General features: G+C 44.7%; 1 protein-coding gene across 2 annotated transcripts; it reads right to left on the bottom strand.

Moving 5' to 3' along the window:
• Positions 1–7,671: 7,671 nt before the first annotated feature.
• Positions 7,672–21,794, bottom strand: ICOSLG (inducible T cell costimulator ligand). 2 transcript variants are annotated; one of them, XM_038149678.1, is made up of 7 exons: positions 21,713–21,794; positions 17,916–17,956; positions 15,620–15,991; positions 14,846–15,130; positions 13,358–13,525; positions 11,915–11,950; positions 7,672–9,555 (listed from the first exon to the last, which is right to left on the bottom strand). In XM_038149678.1, the coding sequence occupies exons 1-7, from the start codon at positions 21,724–21,726 to the stop codon at positions 9,545–9,547; spliced, it is 927 nt and encodes a 308-aa protein (XP_038005606.1). In that variant the 5' UTR covers positions 21,727–21,794; the 3' UTR covers positions 7,672–9,544. The 2 variants fall into 2 exon arrangements, with proteins under 2 accessions (XP_038005606.1, XP_038005616.1); XM_038149688.1 differs by lacking the exon at positions 21,713–21,794 and adding an exon at positions 21,077–21,700.
• Between the last annotated feature and the right edge of the window lie 685 nt (positions 21,795–22,479).

Here is a 22,479-nt window from a genome sequence, read left to right on the forward strand (position 1 = left end):
TGTTTTCATCACCTATAAGTGAATTGATGGAAGAACAAATAGCTTATATATTTAATTTCCTGTATCTGGAATATAAACTTGCATTCAGCTAATGCAAGATGCAAGTGCAGACTGGTCGAGCGAGTTGTGTATTTTCATTTGGTGCTATTATAGCATGTTGTAACCTTGCAATATTCCTTTTTCTAGTTGTTTGTTTCCTCTCTGCTTGTGTTTGTTATCCAAATGGCTTCTAAGAGTTCTCAAAAAAAGTGAGTCTTTTTTTGGCTGTTGTTCATCTCATATTGGTGATCGTAGTTGGTATTACTGATAAATGTGAGTTTTCATCTTTGTCCTGCTCCCCATTTTGTTATTAAATTAACCAAATAATATAGTCTTAGCCAAGCTCTCCTCAGAAGGAAAATGCAAACTCCATTTGTCATTCTGAGCAGAAGGTTGGTTGGGTAAGGCAGTACAGACCAGCTCTATCTTGTCATGCTCATCTTCTCCACTTCCTGTGATAAACCTTAATCCTTCTCCAGTTCAGGTGGAAACCAAAAGACTGTTCAAATGAGGCGAGTGAGCACCTGAATCTGTGTGCTTTATTTGTCATTTTGGATTTGGCTGCAGTGAGGCTTTCCAGCCCTGCTTGTGCCTGGTTTCCCTGGTTTCCACATATTTAGCTAATACCTTATGTGGTTAGGACTCTTATCCCAGGGTGAGGGCAAATGCAGAGCTATGAAAAATTAATGAGTTTTCATGCTGACTTTTGAACCAATTGAGCAACAGTGACCTTTCCTGGTGCAGCCATAGTAGCAGAAATTGAAGCAGTGTGTTCAGTTGCAAAGGAAGAGGCCACAGCCAGCAGCATTGCTGTCCAAGAGATGTGTAAGTCCTGGCAGTGGGAGATACTTGGCAAGAAATGTGTATCTGTTACTGAAGCCTGATGACCTGAACATGCCAGTAGGGATGGGAACAAAAATTCAGCTTGACTGTGAGAAAGGAACGAATGCGAAGCTGATTTTTGCTACTACTTTTGTCAGTCTGATCCTTTAAATGACAAAGCTTTTGGGCCAATCAATGAGCTGTTTGTTTCTCTCTGAAGTCAGTTCCCCCCTTTTTCAGGGTACCCTGCAATGGGTGGCTGCCTGAGGGCTCAGGATCTCAGACACTCAAGGGAGGATTTGTACTTTTTCTGTAAAGGTGTTGATGGTTGTATTTGCCACGAGGCTTCTGGGTTTTCCTAGGGAATAGCAGCAAGCACTGGGAGGTGTTGGAAGGGTAATTTGCTCCATGTATGGTTGCTTTTCTCCCAGCATAAGCAAGACATAAAATAGACTATTTCATTTGGGCAGGACCTGCTTTAATTGGGTGGGGGGAAGGCTCTGCTCAGCCCAGAAATGTGCAGGGAGCACGCCCACCTTTTGAAAGGTATTTTAACATTCCAGCCAGCTTATTTGCAACAATAATAGTATTTGGGGGCGTGACTGGGTTCCTCTCCGGGCCTGTGAATTGTGTAAGCCAGGCATTGAGCAGAGGTACCTGGGGGAGGTTCAGCACAGTCCCAGCAATGCCATCTGCAGTCCTCCAGTGATGCAACTGCTCGGGCTAAGGCTGATCATAGGAAAGGTTCTTCCATCTCATGGCAGTGTTATGCATGAAATTGCCAATTTAATTTTATCAATAATTTGCCAGAGCCAAATTATGATATAAAAACAAAGTACAAAATTTATTTCGCGCAAATTGACAAAATTTCGGTAAGCCACGGATCGGACAGAGTCTAGCCCGGGAATAGACCCTGGGTGTCGTGCTGAACAGCTCCAAGCACTGGCAGCTTCGGAGTGTAGCGAGCACACCGAGTTTCCTCCACGCAGGTCTTTTATCCTATTTTTCTTGCTGCGGGCTAGGAAGTTCATTGTCTTTTTCATAACCTAACAAGTTCCAAAGGTTTCTCCGGTCCAGTAGAATGGTATCTGATGGAAGGTGGTCCTGTCCTCGATGTCTTCGGGAATAATTCATCGGCTTCTGGTCTTGTGCTAGACAGGACTAATCTTAACAATACACAGTCACATCCCGAGAGAGATATCCTTGTTATCACTTTGAATTCCGATACTCAGCTCTTACTGGAAATCTCTTTTGCAAACCGAGAGGTTTCCCAGAACTGTTTTAAAATTCTAAACAGTGTGTTCTCCCCCCTCCAGTCGGGAGTATCCAGGTGTGCTGCTGATGGCATAATTCCCTGTGTGGTTGCAATCTTGAAATCAAGGTCCCTGTTGGGTTTCACATGTAAATGGAGTCTATTGGTATGGTATGTGTTGGTATTTTACTGCAGACTGACTTTTCTTGGGATTTTCTCTGAGAACATATCCAGACGTAACTCTCCTTGTATCCCCTTTTACTTTAATATCTATCTACTTTATTATTTTATATTATTCTAAATCTATTCCTCCATTCTAATAAATATGAATTTTGACATCTATTCATAACAGCAGGGATACCATGAGATCCAAGAGGAAAAAAAAAAAAATCCTACAACTTGGTTTATACTCTCAGAGCTATGGTGCGTGCTATCCTGTGTAAGCTTTGCCAAGCCTGATGTGTTCATTTCTGAACATAACTGCAGATCCAGCCACTCCTGCTGTATTTTGTAGAGGGTTTTTTGCCTCTGAAGGGTTATGTGTTAATGTAAATGTCAGCAAGCAATGAAAGTGCCTGTTCTGCAGTTGTTACCTGCAGTTCTTTACCCCTGGCCTAGGAGAAGTTGGTCTGATACTGGGGAAATTGTTTAGTTCAGCAACACCTGCTGTGCTGTGAGTATCCAGAGGCTCTTAAGGCAACACCTTTCCTGTGGCTGTGACACACAGGGACAGCAAGGTGAGTAGGGACTTTGTGAGGGGTGAGGTATATAGCAGCAACTCTTCAGATCTTGGACCTCACCTTAGCTAAAAATCAATATTTATTTATAAATTTCGTGAGAGAAAGCACAATTTTTCCTAGAGTGAAAGTTCAGGCAGGCTCTAATAGCTGTCTGTGTAATTAAGTTGATGGTATTCTGCCAACCTGTGGGGAACAGCTTCTCAAGGGGGCAAAAAATAGTCTGTGCTGTCTTGGCAGAGAACAGGGACATGAGCTTTGGCATGTTGGTGTGCAGGGGAGATAGGAATATCAATCTTCCCCCCACAAAAACAGTCTGAATGAAAGCAGTGATGTTCCAGTTGTGTTTGTATCCAGCCTGTGACAGTCCTGCCACTCAGACAAGGACATTTTGGGAGCCATGTGCTTTCTTGCTTATCTCCTTGCAAAATTTGACCAGCATTTGGCACACTGCTGAACTGCACTTTATCTCCATTCAAACACACTTTTGTGTGTGGCTGCTTTGTGCTCCCCTCTCACTGTGCTGACTGCTTATATGGAGCTTCCAGCTGAGATAGGATATATCAGAGATGTCTTATCCAAGCGTTTATTGCCAGGGTGCTCTGTCCCATCACCTGCGAGTGCAGAGATTAAGACTACAGCTTGCTTTGTAAAAGGTGTAGTGAGAGATCAGTAGAATTGCTGGGCTGTAAAGCCAGGCCTGTGTAGGAGGGGTTTAGGGTCCATTGCCAGCTTCTCACCTGGTTTCTGCCCGGGTGCAAAAGTTCAGTGGTTCCCTCCTTGCTGTTTGCTGCAGCATTGCCTGGAGACTAAACCAAACAATTCCTTTCCCGTCCTGTGCTTCAACCACACCCCAAATCTTCTGAAAGTTATTCAGGCAGGGGCACACCTCTTGTGCCTGCAATCCCTCCTGGCTGTAGGGTGCTTGAGCCTGAGCACCTGGGACCTGGGAACACTAAAACCAGTTTTAAGGTAAGAGTTGATAAAGTATAAAATGGAGGAGGTGTTTGACACATGAATTATCTACTACTGTTTCCTAAGACTTGAAGGTCTATTGATGCAATAAATGCAGCCACAGAATCTGGTGGATTCCTTTGGCCAAGTTTTCTGTTTCTGAGGAGCCATTGTTTGACTTTATTTAGAAATAATTTTCTACCCAGATTATGTTGTGATTCAGTAGGAATTGCTCAAAAATGAAACTAAGACACATTATATGAAGCTGGTCTGCAGTTGCCACATTGCCAAAAATGTTGATGAAAGGCGCTGGCTCACTCTGTGCATGCCTGGTGGTTTTTTGGTTAATCATGCCAGCTGGCCAGATTATATGTTTGGTAATGGTAGCTCTTCTTTAAGGGCTATTTTAAATAAAAAATAAATTAAAAACCAATCAATTTCCCCTACAATGCTTCATCTCCTGAGGACTGGCAAATTGTTACTGGGCTGGAGCAGATTAAAAGATTTTATTTTTATTCCCTCTTTCTTTCTTGTTCCTCCTCTCAGCTGGATCAAACCGTCCCATACAAAACAGCACGGGCAGGCAGCTGTCTGCCCCATGGTAGTCATGAGAAATGCAACTTCAAATAATAAACAGGTAATCTGAGGTTAAGCAGAACAGTTGCACAAAGTTTGGGGGTTAATTATTATTTATGTGTTTAATTATATATTATTTTAACTTTTCCTGCTCAAAGGTACTTACCCCTCAGCACTGGGGTGTGCCCAGGACTCCTAATGGGATCCCCACCTGCTGAGAAGAGACCTGGCACCAAGGCTCACCCTTTCAGGGACCCCTGGAGACTTCCCTGTCTCCAAAGCAAATTCCTCAGCTTCTCCAGTCCTTCAGTTTCCGGGCATGCTTTTTGTGCCAGCTCCTGCCAGGAGCGCAGGAGACCTTCCTGGGGTGGTGTCCCTCTGCCTCGCCCTGTGTAGAAGCAGTCAATGAATTCTCCTGGAAAGCGTGGGCCAGCCCTCCTGCCTTGTTCAGTAGGTCAGGAACCAGCACAGGGCTGGATTTTTCTCATGGTTTTGATAAGAGAATTCAATAACATATCTTGAACAAGATAGCAGCCCTCTGTGCTGCAGATACAGCCAGATGGAAATATGGGCACAGCCAGACTTAGTTCATGAGGGCAGGGAAAACCAAACCAAAGGCCTTGAAAGCCCAGGTTTACAATAAGGCTTGTAGTCCTTTGCTGGCACAGAGTTTAATCACACTGATCTGAGCTGGTTAATAAAACTTCCAACAAGGTGATAAAGATATTTCATGTTTGCCTGCTGTTGTAAAATTAGCTACAGTTCAGACATTTTGCACCTTTATTCCATGACCTATTTTAAGTTACAGTAACTGTGATAACTGCAGTGGTGATGCATTTTAGAAGCTAGGTAGCACAATAATGGTAAGTCTGATTGATAGATGAATTAGGAGGTGTAGAGTTGCTCCTAGTCCAGCATGATGCTGTGGAAAATTTGTTTTTGCAGGCAAATTTGATCTTGTTTCGAAACTGCAGTCTCAGCCCTGTAAGAGGGATGACATGTGACTACACAGATCTGGCAGAAGAAATAAAGAGAAAAAACATTTGCAGTCACTCCCTGTCCACATTATGGCTGGGCTACTGTTGCTTCTTACTGACAGATTCTTTAAAGATTTCCAGTTTGAATGAGAGTTATCTTTTTCCTCCTTCTAAATTTTTTTAGAGGTGATCTCTTTTTTTTTTTTTTGTGCAGTGCAATCCCACTCAAAATTAGCAAACAGCTTCTGTTGACTTGTGATGTCTGCTGGGGTAGATGCTGAAAAAAAGTAGACTTTCCAGTCCAACAAGTGGAAAAAGGTCTCTGCAAGCTGGAGATAGGTGTGCAAGCACCAAGTCAGCTACAGGCAGCCTTGTGTGACTCCAAGGATGACTCTGTGACCACTTGTCCTAAGCAGCACTTCTTGGAATTACAGAAAAACAAATAAGTAATTCATTAGTAAATTTTTGGGACCTATTTTGGGCAAGTTCAAAGGTCAGTCTAAGCATCCTTGATATATGAGTATCTATCCCTACATAGCAGTTTCTGTGCCAGACTGAAATGGGAGACAGGCTCTTTCCTAACAATATGCAAACAAAGAGTTTGTGATTAACAGCAATGTCACAAGCAGCTGCCAAGGACTTGCATTTGACATCAGGGAGCATGGTTCAGATGCAGTAATTATGCTAAGTGGTGCTGATAATGCAGGAAATGTTGGAAGCATTTTTCCTGTGTTGGAAGGTAATTGTACAAACTGACCTGTTGTCACCTAAGTGCATCCTGAGAGATGAATGACACAGAAGCTACTGCTCTGGAATTCCCTGGGGTGCCAGATGCAGAGATCACCTCAAAGGACATGTGGGGTGCCTTTTATAAACACAGAAGGGGTAAGTTGGGAAGGGACCACAGTTGGTCATCCAGTCCAGCCTCCCTGCTCATGCAGTCCCCTGGATGGTGTAACTCAGGATTGTGTTCAGACAGCTTTTGAGCATCTCCAGGGAAGATCTCCACAGTCTCTCTGGGCCTCCTGTTCCAGTGCTCAGCCACCCTCAACACAAAGTTCTCCCTCATTTTCAGCTGGATCTTTCTGTCCACCAGTTTCTGCCCATTCCTCTTGTCCCGTGTCTCAGCACCATGGAGCAGAGCCTGCTCCCTGCTCTGACCCCTTCCTGCAGACAGGGACAGACGTGGCTGAACTCCCCAGGCCCACCTCCCTCAACGTTTCCTCATCACTGAGGTGCTCCAGTCCCCCCCATCACCTTTGTACCCTTGTTCCAGACTTGCTCCAGGAGCTCCACAATAATCCTCAAGTGGGGACCAGACGGCAATGATTCCATCCCACGTCGTATCATGGAGGAGGTGAAGGCCCTAATTCCCATATTGAGAGGAAAATCCCAAGAGCCTAGCAGCTATGGGGGTGTTTTCTCCCTGAGGAGTTAGGCTGTACTCAATTCTTTAGAGTAGTTTCTCTTCCTCTGGAAAACAGAGAGGTTAGAGGAATTCCACTTGGGGGTAACGTTACCTTTCATGCATATTTGCTACAAATAAAAGAAAGATTTCTCACTTGCAAATTGGGAAAGCAACAATTAAGTTTTCTTTGAGGTAGCCCAACAGCTGCTGAGAACAGATGTTGGAGTCAGGGTAGCTGGAAAAAGGGAATGCTTTTTTGAGCAAAAGAGAAACTTCAGCTCTCACAGGTAAAAAGATTTAAACAGTGAATCTGACAACAGGACAGATGGATCCAGATCACTAAGTAGCAACACATGTTTTCTCCTGGGGCTTTCCACTTGTGGTTTACCAGCCATGCCACAACAAATATCTTTCACTTTTCTGTGAAAGTGAGTCCATTTATTAGTCTTCCTCCAAAGCTGCATCAACTGTTGCTTTCCTGTGCATGTGTTTGAGTGAGCTGCTGTCTTTAGTGAAGGCAAACAGAGGGATGCTGGTGCTCCTGTGCAAGACTGGTCTGGGGGAGTGCAACGAGCTGGTTTCAGTTCTGGAAGCAGGAGTGTGTGCTGTACCTTTGCTCTGCTTGGGGTTGTGAAGTTGGGTGAGAAAGAGATGAATCAGCCCAGGCTGAGTGCTGCCTTCAGGCTACTGCCTGGCTTTCGTGGAGTTTGTTGTGTTGTTCGAAGGATTTTGTTGTGTGAGCCAAAATAAAGCAAAGGTGGTCAGCTCTGTGTTGTGTTTGTCTCTCCTAATCTGAGGCTTTTGAAAAGGAGCACTCAGGGATGTGGTTAAAAGTAAAACTCACTTTGGGTGGAGGCAATGGCTTGGATTGACTTGTCTCTGTGTGCTGACAAATTTAGTCAAACATCCAGAAGAATGAATAGATTTTATTTAAAATATAAACATGGCAAGTGGAGACAAAAAACTGTGATTATGAAATTCCCAAGTCCTTTGAATGGTAACAGCCATCATCTAGGATTTACTGACCTTTACTGAATAGCTGGAACCCTAAGCTAAATGAAAGCACTGACTTTGCAAGAAAAGGCTTTTGTATTTAGGTGTAATAATGAAGTAGCCCAGAAGTAAGAAAATCCAACCAGTCTAAATTTGTTTTAATACCATATTGCAGAGTGATTGCTAGGTCACTTCTTACAACTCTGAACCATTACAGTTGGAGAATATAAAAGTGGAAAGCACAGCGACTCAGCTGGGAGCCTCCCTGGGGGTATTGCTTTGACAAAAGATAACTGCTGCCCTATTGCCAAATGGTCCTGCTTCCACATGATGTGAGCACAACAGAATTTTTACTCAGCTGGGAATTGAAAGCTGATCTTGATATGAAAAATCAGTGTCTGAGCTCAGAGTTGACACTGGAGTGCCTCTTACACACAGAGCAAGAACAAACAAGGCTATGACTTATTCACAAAAATCATACAAATTTAGTCTAGCAACTGGTGCAGGAGAGGTCAAGTGTTTCCAGAGCTCAGTTTAAAATAACAATCTCCATCCCCCATGACAAGATGGGGAAACTGTCCCATCTGGGAAAGAGAGCTGGTAAAAATTCCTCCTCCTTCAAAATTCCGTATCATCAGCAAAGTTTACTGTTCTGCTATTTTCAGCCAGTCAGTTTGGCTGACTTGAGGCTGAAACAACAAGGCACATGCACTGGCACAAGGAAAATGCAGTTCTTGGCTTTCCGGACATTCATGGACAACACACTGATAGAATTTGTTTTTTGTTCTTTTTTGTTTTGTTTGGTGCATGCAAGGATGAGACACAAGCACAAGTTTAGTTTAAAACCTCCAGTTTAAAATCTTCCCTGCAAGCCACGGGAAGGTGCTTAAATAAAGATTCAGCTGAATCAAGCAGAGCTCAACCACAGTTTTTGTTCCATCCTGAGAAGGGTAAGTCCAGGTAACATGACATTCACATAGCAGGGAGCACTATTTTTAATTGGTCAAATTTCCACAGCCTGTTTTTTCTCACAGTTGGCTCCTGTTGAAAGTGGAAGTCCCCTTTTTTTTTGTGGAATATTTGGTAAAAACCAAAATATTGCTATCAAGGCTTAAAGAAGGCACCTTCCCTTATGGTAACACATTCAGTATTTGACCCCATCACAGCAGCTCCTGGTTTTGGAGGACTGGGTCAAAGTGCTCTGCCTGCTTCTGTACAGAGTAGCAGCTGGTGAAACGAGACAATGAAAGGATTGTACTCTAGAGTGAGAGAAATATGGAAAAGGTCACAAATCTCACTCTGCAGAGCCTTCAGTTTTCTTTCTTTGTTTTAGCTGCCTTTCTTCACATGCAGTAGCCAGCCAAAGGGTAAGGAATGTCCCATGCTCCTGAATGTGGCTGCTTCTGCTCCTGACAGTCCTCAAGGATCCTGATGAGAGACTGGACAGTCACCAGCTTCCAGTGGTCTGGCACAGAGCAGCTGAGTCCCAGGCTTTCTGCTTTCCCCAGTACCAGGTGCCCAAATCACTGACAATCACAGAGGACTGTCCAAAGTGCTGAGCTGGAGTGGTGACATAACTGTTCTGTGGACACAGTCAGTGGCTGGAATGAAAATCCTGTACAGATTTTCCTCTCTCTTGTGTTCTAGAAGTTGTTTTTTTTTTTTTTCCTTTGCCATCTCTCTTGGCAGAAATCTGTCACTTGTATTACAAACAATGCTGCCACTGAGGGAGTGATGCTTCTCTTGACACATCTCCAGCTGCCCAAATTGTTGGCAGTTCTTCCATTTAGGCAGGTGCTGTAAGAACAAAATAAATTATTGTTATTAAAAAAAATAGACAAAAAACTTCCCCAGAAATAATCATTCCTATGTAATCAGTGGAACAAGCTGCAAAGCTATGGAAAAGACATATTCATGATGCTGAGAGAGAACTGACGGGGGAGAAGTCCTGACTGGATACCCAAGACACTGGGGGCTTTCTGTCCTCATGCCACAGCCTGGAAGTGCCTCTGTGCAAATGGAAAAAGTAGCCTCCCTTGTGAAGGGGTATCAGTGTCACCTTGGGTTCCTTTAAAACTATTTCAGAGAATGAGATGCACAAAGCCTCTCTGTGGTCAAGAGAAAACAGCTTCCACTGGGTCCTCTCAGGAAATGAAGGAATTCCTTCATGTAATAGTTCAGAATTGCTCCAGCTCTGAATTTCTCCTCACCAGAGCTTCCTCCTCCACTGACTGGAACAGCTGTCTCAAGAGACTAATCCCACCAGGATGGAGTTACTCTCCTTTGCAATCTGCCTTCCTCCCAGTTTCCAAACTCTTTTTAGCAAAGTTAGTTTCAGTAATCTCATTTTGGTTTGCAGTATTCAGGATTCTCACTGCTATGAAACAACCTGACCTTCTTCATAAGGTGCCAGAAGCAGAAGTGCATTTACAGCAGTATTGAAAAGCAAAATGCTGTGGCAGAGCATCCCCCTGGATGCACCTTCCCAGGGTCTTACCCCCCATCTACCACACTCAACAGGATTGAAAATACCAAATAATGATTGAATTAGGCTAGAATTTCTCCTGGAGCTCATCTTTTGTACTAAGGTAGTACCAGCTTTATTTCTAAATAATTCCTGACAGATACTTGTTTTCTCTTTTGTTAAGAAATCACAAAGCAGCAAACCTGGACCGATGGAGGCTTGATAGCCTGGACAAACTCTGCCTCAGTGCTGTTACCCTTAGACAATTTCTTCTAACATCTGGCTTAAATCTCCTTTGTTTAAGTCTGCTATGCCTTAATTGCAGTGTCAGCTGAGTTAGCACAATAAATTATTTGTCCCATCCTCTCAAAAGACACTCTGAAGAGGGTTGTTATTGGGTCCTTAATCAGCCTGGCCTTCTCCAGCCTAAACAGACATAATCCATCTCTCACCAGAGATCACATTCCCTGGACCAATTTCATTTCTCTGGTATTGATCCAATTTGCCCTTAAATTGGGATGCCCAAAACATGGCCCTCAGAGGTGGGACAGCTTCTGCCATCAGTGAGCCACCAAAGCTGCTGTCCCACCTCCTCTTCCACAAGCGGAGTGGAGAAATGACAGTGAAAAGACAGCATCTGGAAGGTGCCCTTGTTTTGTCCTCAATGAACAAATCACGCTACAGCAGCCTCCAATACAAACAAGATAAATATTTACTCTTATTTATGTCACAGAGGGTTTTTTACTAATGGGCTAAGTCCAGGGATCAAACCAAGAAGGGTCTGGTATAAGTCAGTCTGGAGAAGAAAAAGGTGTCCTTAAATGAGCTGTTTGTGTTACGTCAATGCAGTTCCTAGGAACAAAAGGAGAAAATGTCTCTTTATTTTAAGGAGAAAGTCCATCTTCCTACATAGATTATGCTCTGCAGGAGGGAGTGCAGTGGTTGTTGATGTTTAGCAACCACAAATGCTGGGGATCAGGCTGTGGTCTGAAAAATAATTGACCATTAACCCAGTTCCCATGACTGTCAAAGAAGGTCCAGGAAAAGTAAAAACTTTTTTTTTACAGGTTATTTTTTAAGGGTTATTTTGCTTGATATTATGAATTGGGTACATTCACATCATCTGCTACAGCAAACTATGCTTTAACTAGTACAGTTTTAGTGAAACCACAGTATTTTCTGCCTGTTCTGCAGAGACACAGAGGCAACAGTCATTAGATTCAGTAGAAACTACCAAATGAGATATCAAATAGGCAGATATTTCACCCTGTACTCTTGCAAGTCCTCTGTCCATTTTTTTTTTCCCAAATCTGTCTTCGTTTTTTTCACCTTTCAACTTTCATTTTTTTCCCTACTATAAATAACAAATGAATTTGTAAACCAGCTGGCCTGCAATATTGCGTGGCAATAAAAATAGAAATATGAACATGGTGAAGGCCTGAAGAGCATGTTTCTTTTAGGAAAGGAGGGTTTTTTTTAAAAATTGGGGGTATATAGGCTTAGGTTCACAGACATGATGCAAATGAGGTCCCTGTATCCCAGTTAAAGATCACCTAGGATGTAGTGCATAAAATATGCTTCCGTTTCTATCATCCAGCAAGTCTAATCTGAAGGCTTGTGCTGAACTTGAGTACTGAAGCTATGAAGTTAAGTCACTCAAGACAAACAAAATAATTTATTTTTAATACTTACAGCTGAGTCCTCCTTGGTCTTCTCTTTGTTGGACATCTGTTGAAACAAATGCATGAGTTTCAGCATGTGGGATAGACAACCACAGACTTGAGAAAAATGAGATTGATATTATGCAACTTCCACCGAAGCTGAGGGTTCAATGTGCTAAATGTTCTGCAAAATGCAGTCCAATATTCTATTTGCTTACAACCCTGGCTACCATTTCAGAAAGGAGAGATTTTGGGATTGAAGTGATAGTCCTGCTCCTGGAGGAAGGACATGACTTCTACAAGAGCTGCTGCAGATCCTGGACAAGATCATGACCCTGCTTTCCCCTGATCTTTTCTGAGGCATCCAGGCTTGCTAACGTTGAGGAAGAGGGCATGGACTGAAAACATGGAACATTGTCCTTGTCCATGAAAAGTATGGCTGTCCCTGCTGTGTCCCTTAGATGTTGGCTCCTGGATAGGGGCTTAGAGCAAGTGCTCAGCTACATTGGCAGATTCTGCCTGGTCCACAAGATGTCTTTTAGAGCTTTTTCAGAGTCACACATATGGGCAAATCCAGCTACACAAGGGTATCCATGTGACCAGCTACATTTCTGCTTGATCCCAGCAGGAACCTCACCATTAATCATCCAGCCAGTGACTCTAAAGCTCTCAGGACTGAATGATGCTCTGATTTCTGCTTCAAACTGTGCTAAGCTGAGCAAGTTACCCACCCCAGTCCTGTTTCATGCCATCTATCCAGAAGGAGCCTGCAAGGGATCACAGCTGACAAACCATAACCCGAACAGACACAAAGTCTGAGTTACTCTCACATCCAGAAATTACTTCCTGTGAGGCTCAGAATTCACAGAATCACTGGTTTGGAAGAGACCTTAAAGACCATCAAGTCCAACCCAGCCCCAACACCTCAACTCAACCCTGGCACCCAGTGCCACATCCAGGCTTTGTTAAACACACCCAGGGATGGTGACTCCACCACCTCCCCGGGCAGCCATTCCACAACTTTATCACCCTTTCTGGGAAAAACTTTTCTTGATATCCAACCTGTATCTCCCTTGGTGCAGCTTGAGGCTGTGCCCTGTGGTTGTGTCAGTGCTGCCTGGAGAAAGAGCCCAGCCCCAGCTGAGCACAGGCACCTTTCAGGAGCTGTGAGAGTGATGAGGGCAGCCCGGAGTCTCCTTTTCTCCAGGCTAAACAACCCCAGCTTGGAGAAAGACACGGACACAGGAAGAAATGCTCAGACACAGGAAGAGAAAATCATAAACAGTAACATATCCTGGGGCACTACATTTCCTCCCCAGGGCACCCCAAATTTTTTGTTAATGGCAGGATTTCCTACTGCCAAGTGGAGGCAGCTTAGTCATACTTCATCTCTTCCTGCTGGATAACATTAAGTATTCTGGCAAGTGAAAAAGGATTCTTATAATTTGGTCATGCAAATGAAGTGTCTCATTACCTTTATAGGACACTAGATTAGAGGACCTCCTTCTCCACAGCCAGCAGATTAAACCAGTTAGAAGACCTATCACAAAGACAATGCCAATGATGCCAGCTGCTTGAGCACCTCGTCCTTTTTTTTCTGTTTTTTTGTCACTTTCTGTGCCACTTGTCTTCTGCTGCGTGTCTAGAATAAAATAGAAAAGGATGTCATAAGGTGTAAATTTTCACATTTCATACCGGGCAAATATTTCACCATGTTTTAGATGCATAAAAAATTCTGAAGGAGTCAAGATTTGTGCTATTCATATCACTGTGATTTTGGTGATTCCTTCTGAGTGAGATACATCTCCAGCTAATTATGCCTAAATACCAGTTTACTTTTTCCTGTCATCATAATGCATCCATCCTTCTTTTTTCCTTTTTCTTCTTTCCCTCCAGCTCTGAGAGACTGTATGTTTGGGCTTGTATCTAGACTCAGTTGAAAATAAATCTATATAGAATCTGTAATGTAAATCTGATAGTATTCAGAAAACCGGGTGAAAACCTGTTTCCCTGAAGTTAGTGAAGAATCTTCACTCATTGCTGCAAACTGAAGGTTTCAAATCACATCTCTTACTCTTTCAAGAGTGACTGAGAGACTGAAAAACCCCACAAAAATAGTAATATGAAGGTCTTTTCCCTCATGACAATGCCATTAGGAAACTAATGATGAGGTTATTTAGTTTTCCTTTAATTTGGGATGACAGCATGGTGTATTATCACATAAACACTCTATTGTGCAACTTCTGCTCATGTGTTCCATTTTTGCTCCTGGAAATAGTTTATATTGTTTGCCTACATTCATGGGCTCAGTGTTTGGGGCGTTCTTCTTAATACCTTTTTTTTTTTTTTTTAATAGCTTTCTGGTTTTGTGCAGAGTTGAGTGACTAAATACTTACTTTTACTATTAGTCATCACGTCAGCAATAACTAGCACATTACATTTGTGCTATAAGGTACGTTTTTCTATTGAGCTCATATTGCCCATTTGCTGCAGACTTAGTTTAAGTTGTGCACTGTATCAAAATGAGTTTTGGAGAAACTGGAAATTGAACTTTGGAACTTGGCAGAGTAAAAAGCAAATGTTAGTGTTGCAAGGCCATTGGGTAGGGGGTCAGAAATCATGGATCTGCTGGATGGTGGCCCCTGAAGACAACCTGACTCCCCAAACCATCATGTTCCTGAGGAACTAAAAGGTTAAGCTCAGCAACTGCCTCAGATGCAAGAGCTTCTCAGTGCTGCTGTCATAACACACTTGGTGGGTTATTCACTTCAGTGTGGAATATTTAAACATCAGGTCCATGGCTAAGCATAAACGGAGCTTGAAACAAAGCCCGAGATCTTCTCAGAACATTTTGGAACCACTGAATTAACGCATAGCCCTCATCAGTGTGCATCTACAGACAGAGACACGCTGGTTGATATTCCTGCTACCTAGAAAACAGAGGCAGCATGAGGGAACTTACAGTTGGCTGATAGATTTTCCTGCAGCATCTCGTTTTCTATGGAGCACTCTATTTGCATGTTCGAAGTGGCTGTCACCTTCAGCGTGCTGAAAACGCTGAAAGTGCCGTCGTCGTGGGTGATGATCTCTGTTTGTGACGGATGCAGGCGACTGTTGTTCACTTTGTTGATCCAGTAAACGTTGGGCTTTGGGTACCCGTTGCCAGACCTGCAGTAAAAGGTCACCTCCTCTCCAGTGCTGTCACTGTTTCTTATTGGTCCACTGAGTACTGGTTGGCTGTAACTCGCTGGAGAGCAAGAAGAAAAAGAAATAGTTGCTGACATTTTGAAACGTACTGGAAAGGCAAAATTTTGGGATGGACTTTGAACAAACTGCTGGATTTCACACCCCCCTCGTGACTTGAAAGAGAAACGCCTGCAGGTTTGGTCTGTGAACCAGAAAGCTGGGAGAATCACTGGGAGGGCAGAAAGCTAAAGCCAAACTCAAAGGAAGAAAGGAGCAACTTCAGCTGCTGTCACCCAGTCACAGGCAAGAAGAGCTCTCATACCCATGAAAAACAAGAAGAAAATAAACAGACACTGGGTAAAGTTTTTACATGCATTCTCCAAGGTTTACATTCCCTGTCTGTAACATTTAAATTAAGCAGAGAAGACTTCATTTCAGCAAAGAGCAGAAGTCTGTTTCAAAATTAAAGTTGTGCTTAAATATAATATTGGAATAGCACAAATTTGAAAAGTGGAATTGAGAATTTGGGCAGAGTGACACAAGTTCTTACCTGCTAAGCTGAGAACCACTTCTGCCTGGTGAATCACTTTGGGAAGTTCAGTTTTCTCCTGCACTATGCATTTGTATGTGTGTTCATCACTCTGGCTGACATTTAGCAACAGCAGAGAAAAATCACCATTTTCTAACCTATCCCAGAACAATTGAGTCCTGTCTTTAAAGCGAATACACTGATTACTGTTATCATCTTGGCCAGAGATCAGTGCATGTACAACTGAACACTTTTCTTGATAGGAATCATCAGCTATTTGCCAATATACCCGTAGATTTTTTAATTGCAAGGGTTTTTTTTCATTATAAATGCAACTTAGTGTGGCATTGTCTCCAGGTTTACTGATGATGTTTTTCTTCTCTGGTGAAGTAACTACAAGATTAAAAAAGAGAGAGAGAGAAAAAAAGGGAGATTATGTGGGGAAAAAAGTAATTATTTTCGAGTACATTATACCACATTCATACTCCGGTATGAGTTTTATAGAAGGTAAGTGAGTATGCTCTCTTCATAGTCATTCCTACCCCCCAAATTTCCAGTGGCTTATTCTCTCCATGTCTATTTGTCTGTGCATTGTCCAAAGGGACCTTTGCTCTGAGAGGCAAGCAGTGTTAATCATTCCTAGCCCCACGGATACCTACATTTCACTTTGCACACTGACTGCAGACACATATTCAGGTCCTAATGCTTCAATAATCACTTCTTTTTTTTTAATTAAGAAAAATGCCAAATAACTCCACTTAGATCACAAGAAGTGAAAACATTGATAGAAAAGAGTGCTGCCATTATTCGAGACCTAAAAAAACTTAAGAAGGGGAGTAAAAGCAGTATTTCTCAAAACCAGCATGACAAAGCAATCACATTTTACTGCTACTGTCAGTGACACCCTCTGAACAGATACACTCAGCTGGTAAACCAGCACACCCAGATACCTCCAGTGACACATTCATTACACATTTACATCTTGAGGGTCACTTGAGGTAAAGCCAGGACCTTATCTGGCTTTCAGAGCACTTTTCCTGCCTTTTGGACACGAGAAAGGCAGCCTCTGCTCCATGTGAGTAAGGCAAAGGCACAAGGTGATGACAGCAGAAAGCAGAGCTCAGTGTGTCCCAGGGGGCTGGGCAACTCTGCTTCCCTGCTGGATTCATCCCCTCCAGACCAGCAGCCAAAACCTCGCTGGTGCAACTGGTTGGTGGCACCAGAGCAGTGTTTGTGTTGTGAGTGCCAGGCAAGAGGGGTCAGGCATGGGGCTGGATGGGAGAGAGTACAGCTGGGGAAAAGGATTACGTGGGAGGATGGCTGAGGGAAAGGAAGATGACAGGAGGGGAGGTTTGGAGATGCAGAAACAGCGTGTGGTGAGGTAGGAGGGAGGTGTCAATGTTAAAGGGGAACCTGTCTTTGTGAGGGTGCACTGGACTCAGAAACAGCTCATCTACACATCTGAGTTGGGCACCCTGGTCTAAAACTACCACTGAGGCAGACACAGTGCTTGCAGGGAGAAAGGCAGGATGTTTACCAGGCACTGGGACTGAGCAAGCTTGAACTGCAACACAATTGCTCGGCTCAGATTTTGGGAAACACGTTGGAATAGCAGGAGAAGTAATGCCCTGGCAAGATGGGTGCAACCCCATGACTGGCCAGAAACAGGCCAGCCAGCATCTATTGAGACTGAATCTGGTACAGTTTGTCCTGATATTGGGGCCAGGGAGTTTCCTTGGTGACTTCTCAGTGATTAAGCAAGAACAGAGGAGAGAACTCTAAAAACATTTAATTATCACCAGGTTGTGTGATTTAATTCTACCCTTGTTTTTGCAAGGGATATTTTAGAACCATAGTAAAAGTAAAATTACTCATAGTAGGAATAATTGCACCTAATTTAATTACTACTAATAAGCAGTAGTCATATTACTAGTATTGGCTACTTGATACTGTGATGTATAATTCTACTCTTGGGTATACAGGCATGTTAGATGTGCTTATCAGCAGCTCTTATTACTCCACTTCTAAGGCCTTTTGTTCACAGAGGTAAGCACACAGGGAGGTCTCTGAAGCAAGCAAAGCAATCTGAGCAAAAGCATCCATAAGGTCCCTTGCTGTTGTCTGCAATGAAACTGATAGAAATTGATTGTGTCTTCTTTCACACGTCAGAGAAACATGTCCCTCTGAGGAATTCTTCTGTATCTCACAGAAAACACAGAGATGTTCATATTGTACATTTTACAACTGCTTCGTGCATTTGGCCAAACACATTAAAGGGAGGGCAGTTAAATTTCTACGGAGTTTTTTCCGAACTTACCAGCTTTCGGGATAAGAAGGAGCAGTAACAGAAATCCGTACCTAAAACAAAAAGCAAACGAGTGTTACAACTGACTTCGCATCTCTGTTGTTCAAATAAGCAATAAACCCAATTTTGATTGTTTTAATATAGTGGCAGAAGTAGGTAAATTAGGTACTGCTCCCATGTAATGCCCCATTAAGTATTTGCATTTTTGACAGCTGCAAAACTTCTGTTTATACAACTCAGCAGTGGTTTGGTGGCCAAGGCCACGAATAGCAGCAAAGTGCACTAATATTGGAATCAGGGCAGAGGGCATGAAGCTGGTGTTGGGCCTGTCTTCTCTTCTAAAAGAATCAATTGGTTTGCTGGACAAACAGGCTCTGGAAGCTGTCTGGGTCACTGTGAGGGACAGTAGCTGCACAGGTCAAAACCCAGGTTTTCCAATCTTTTGGTGAAACTCAAGGAGCCATTTTGTCTGGTTGAAGCAAAACAGCAGCTGACCATGCTGCCCACCAGGTTGTGCACTGAGTAAAAATGTGTAAACAGGAAACCTGCTGATAGTGGAGAGCTCTGCAAAGGTTTTTGCTGGGAAGAATTTGGTGTGTTTGATTACTCAGGAGGGGCAAATCTGTGCAGGAGTTTCCCCAAAGGAAAGGAGGCCATAGGAAACTCAGTTTAACCCGTCTATAAAGTCCAAGTTATTTAACTCTCTTTCCATGGGGGTTTAAGGAAGATAAATGGACAGCACTTTCCTGTGAGTTACTTTAAAATAACCTTTCACCACCACACCTAGTTACACATTGTGCTCTCCTTCCTCCAGACTGCTGTAGAAAGGGAAAGAAAGATGCTGGAAAGGTTTTGGAATGAGAACTGTGTGGCTGAGCTGGCCACCTTGATATTGGTGAGGTGGAATAAAGCTGCAAAGCTGAGCTGATGGGCAGAGTGAAAGGAGCACTGGCTGTCACCAGTGTACCCAGCTCACCTTTGCAAGCAGGACTGAGAGGCCACACTACCCAAGTTCAGCTGGCTCCCTTCCCCCAGAGTTCTCATTATGCCTTAAGTTTTAGTTTTCATATTTTTCAGATTCTGTACTGCATTAGTACCTAACTCTGAACTTCATATAAAGCGTTAGCAAGTTCTCCTCAGAGCTTAGTTACACAAAACAATCCTTTTCCAGCCCCAGAACCAAGGACACCGTTGCAGCTTCAGCCCCAAAAAGGGCAAACAACAGAGAATTGAGGAGAGCAATCTGGGAGGATGTGACTGTATAACCTGCAGCTGTAATTGGACAATTAACCCCAACATGGAAATGGACCAAAACTTATAAAAGTGTGAAAAGGTGTGACCCAGGAGTCCATCTTGGGTGTAGCCTCAGCCAGGCTCTTGTACTGCCCAAGGTGTATCCTTTGAAAGCCTTTTTAATAAATCCCTACTTTATTCTTTTAACTCTGTCTAGCTTCTGTTCCAGGAAGCCTCTCAAGGCATCACTCAGCCTCAGCCCTGGGCTGGGGCTCAGGGATAAAGGCTCCAATGGCTCCAAACAGGCCATTTCTGTCCAGGATTGAGCTCCAGAGTCTCCCACCCAGGCTGGTCACTGCCTTCCCTCCAAACCAACCCTGCCCTGCCTGGCCCTCCTCCCTCCAAGGCCTGACCTAAGCTCAGTCCCCAGCAGCCAATTCTCACTTTGCTGTGCTTTACAAAATCCTCTCTCTTCCAGGCTTCCTGCCCTTTCCCCACAGCTTCTGCTCCTTTGTCCAGCCAAGCACAGGAATTCACACATCCCTTCCCAGGCACGGCTTTGCTTCTGCCCAGCTTTCCTACCACCCCCTGCCTGGGCACAGCCTGGGGCTCCTCTGCTGCAGAGGAGTCTCTAATTTCCATCTGCCCCCCAAGAAAATTATCATTTTCCCAAACATATTCAGCTTCCTGTGCAGAAAGCAGAGGACATTCCTGACACAAAATCTACCTCCACTTGAAGCCCCATTTCCAGAGACTGATGCGGAGAAATTTTAGGGGAGAACCAATCTGAATTGTATTATTTTTTGTACAAAGAAAACAATTTATTTTCTTTTTCTGTGTCCTTTGAAATTATTTGATAGATGAGGCTTGAAAAGTTAGGTGTATACCCAGTGTAGAAAATTTTTGCTCCATTACTTCAGTAAATCTGCAATCAGTCTCAAAGGAAGTCTCTCAGGAAAGCACACCTAAACATTCTGTTCCGTCTCTTCTACTACTTCTCTTACATTAAGTAGTTTATTAACCAGTATCAAAGATGTAAAACACACAACTCCACAAAACAGAACAACAATAGCTTTTCTTTTACTAATACATAAACATAAGTGTAAAGATTTTGACAGTGGCTTTCACATGAGGATTTGTATTTTATTCCTGTTGTATTTTCTACACTGTGCAGGAGTCATCCCTTTTGTGCCAGGCTTGTAGAGGTCTGCCTTGGCAAGCTCAGCTCATGTAGTCATCAATCTTTCTTAATACCATGCCTGTGTTCGTTTTATTATCCCCAACCCAAGTTAGAAGCTGTGGATATAGCAACTCATTTGAATAGAGTGAAAACAATAACTGACTGATGCTTATGAGACTCTCTAGGGAATTTCCCATGGTAGGCATTTGCTAATGCCAACAGACATTCAGATGTTCAGCCACAACTGTTTCTCATATGTATGCATACAAAGCAGATCTGGATTTCTTATTTTAATAAATGATGCCACAGTCAAGATTAGACAGATCCAGAGATGCCTCATCCTCCTTCCTGAAGGAAGCTGCAGCTGTGGTTTTGTGGGGGGTGGTGTCCACCCACGACGTTCCCCTGGAATGGCTTTAGTTCCAAGCTTCAACTGGAAAAAGAGAGAAATGCTCTGCCTTCAGAGAAACCTCTACATTCACTCAGCTCCTGTGTCCATCACTAGCAGTGAGCTCAGCTAAGTGCTGGCATAGCTGCACTACCTTCTTTGGGTCTTGCTCTCCTAATTTAAAAAAATCCCTTAAACTAATTAAAAAAAAAAAACAACCTTAAACTTTTTTACTTTTTCAATTCTTTCCCACACCTTCCTCTTCTGCAAGTGTTTTAAAATGCCGTGTGAAAGAGGAGAAAGTTGCACTTCTCCTTTCACGGGTGAGATGATTCTTCCTACCGGCACCTCAACTTCTCCATCGCTGCTCACCTTAAAGCCATGGGATGTTGCTGCCATGTCACGCTCTAGCCAGGCAAGAGATATCCTGACCTTTTGCAGTAACAACTTTGGGGGCTTTGCTCCACTGCTGAGCCCCACTTTGTCCCCAGCCTTGTGGCGACACGGCTCTTCTCGGTCAGCAGGTGCCCTGAGCGGGTCACCTGCGGAGCTTTTCTAACACCTGCTGTAAAGCAGCGCCACCCGGGGCAATAAACCCCAGTGAGTCACGTCCCATCGCAACCCTTCTAGCTGAAAACATCCATAAAAGGCCCGGTAACTGCCTGGAGCCCTCAATGGCTGCGTACGGACGGGGGACCCCTGCCCGGGCTGACGGGGAGCTCTGGCAATTCCCGGCTCCCCTCTCCCGGCTCCGGGAGCGCTGCGGGCAGACGGGACCTGCTCCGCAGCCTGTCCCAGGTCCGGGGGTCTCCCTGATCCATTCCAGCAGCCCAACCCCCGCCAGCGCTTTCCCTGCCCGCCGCAGCAGCAAAACTCGCGTTTCCCAAGGGAGATGCACCCCCCTGCCCGGGAAGCGATGGCAGCAGCAATACTCGCGTTTCCCAAGGGAGATGCGCCCCCCTGCCCGGGAAGCGGCCGCAGCGACCCTGCCCCGCGGCCACCACTCACCCCCGCGGCTTCATCGCGCCGGAGCCGTGCCGAACCAGCCGTGCCGTGCCGTGCCGAGCCGAGCCGAGCCGAGCCGAGCGGCAGCTGCCCGCCTCGGGCCGTTCCCTTTTCCCTCCCACGCCCCCTGCGCCGGGGATTTCCGCCTTCCGAGCGCGATGCGCGGAGCGGGACACGGGGAGGGGGGCCGGCACACGGGGAGGGGGGCTCGGGCACCCGCCCGTCCCCACTCAGCCCTTTCCAGAGCTCCGTCGGGGCCGCTGGATGGGGGATCCAGGCTCCTGCAAAGCCATGTGCCCTGCGGGGAGGACGCCGGTCCCCGTCGGTCGGGCGGGACGCCCCTCGCCGCTGCCGGGGAGCGCTGGGCAGCGGGCGCTGGGCAGCTCTGGCACAGCGCGGTGACAGCGGCGGCCTCTTGGCTCTGCGAGGGGCCGGAGATCGGTGCCCCAGCCCCAGGAGAGGGCAGGGACTGCCCCTGGTGATCTCGAAGAATCCTGCCTGGGGAGCGGGAAAGTCGTGTCTCAAAGTACGTTAGGCGTGTGTTAGCATAAATGGAGTATTTATTCTGCGTTTGTGTTTTGCAAATAGCTAAGTGGGATTTGGTAGAGAACAGAGCTGCACCTGGAGGTGTCGTAGGTGTGTTGGTGTGGGGGTGTTTTAGCACCCCCCGGCTGTTTGCAAACTGCGGTTCTCAGTCTCCACAGCCTTCACTTTCGGCTCCTCATCGGTGGCTGTGTTTGCCTTGTCAGGAGCTCAGACCCAGCTGGGAC

This window comes from Motacilla alba, chromosome 1 (assembly GCF_015832195.1).
Source record: "Motacilla alba alba isolate MOTALB_02 chromosome 1, Motacilla_alba_V1.0_pri, whole genome shotgun sequence".
NCBI lineage: Eukaryota > Metazoa > Chordata > Aves > Passeriformes > Motacillidae > Motacilla > Motacilla alba.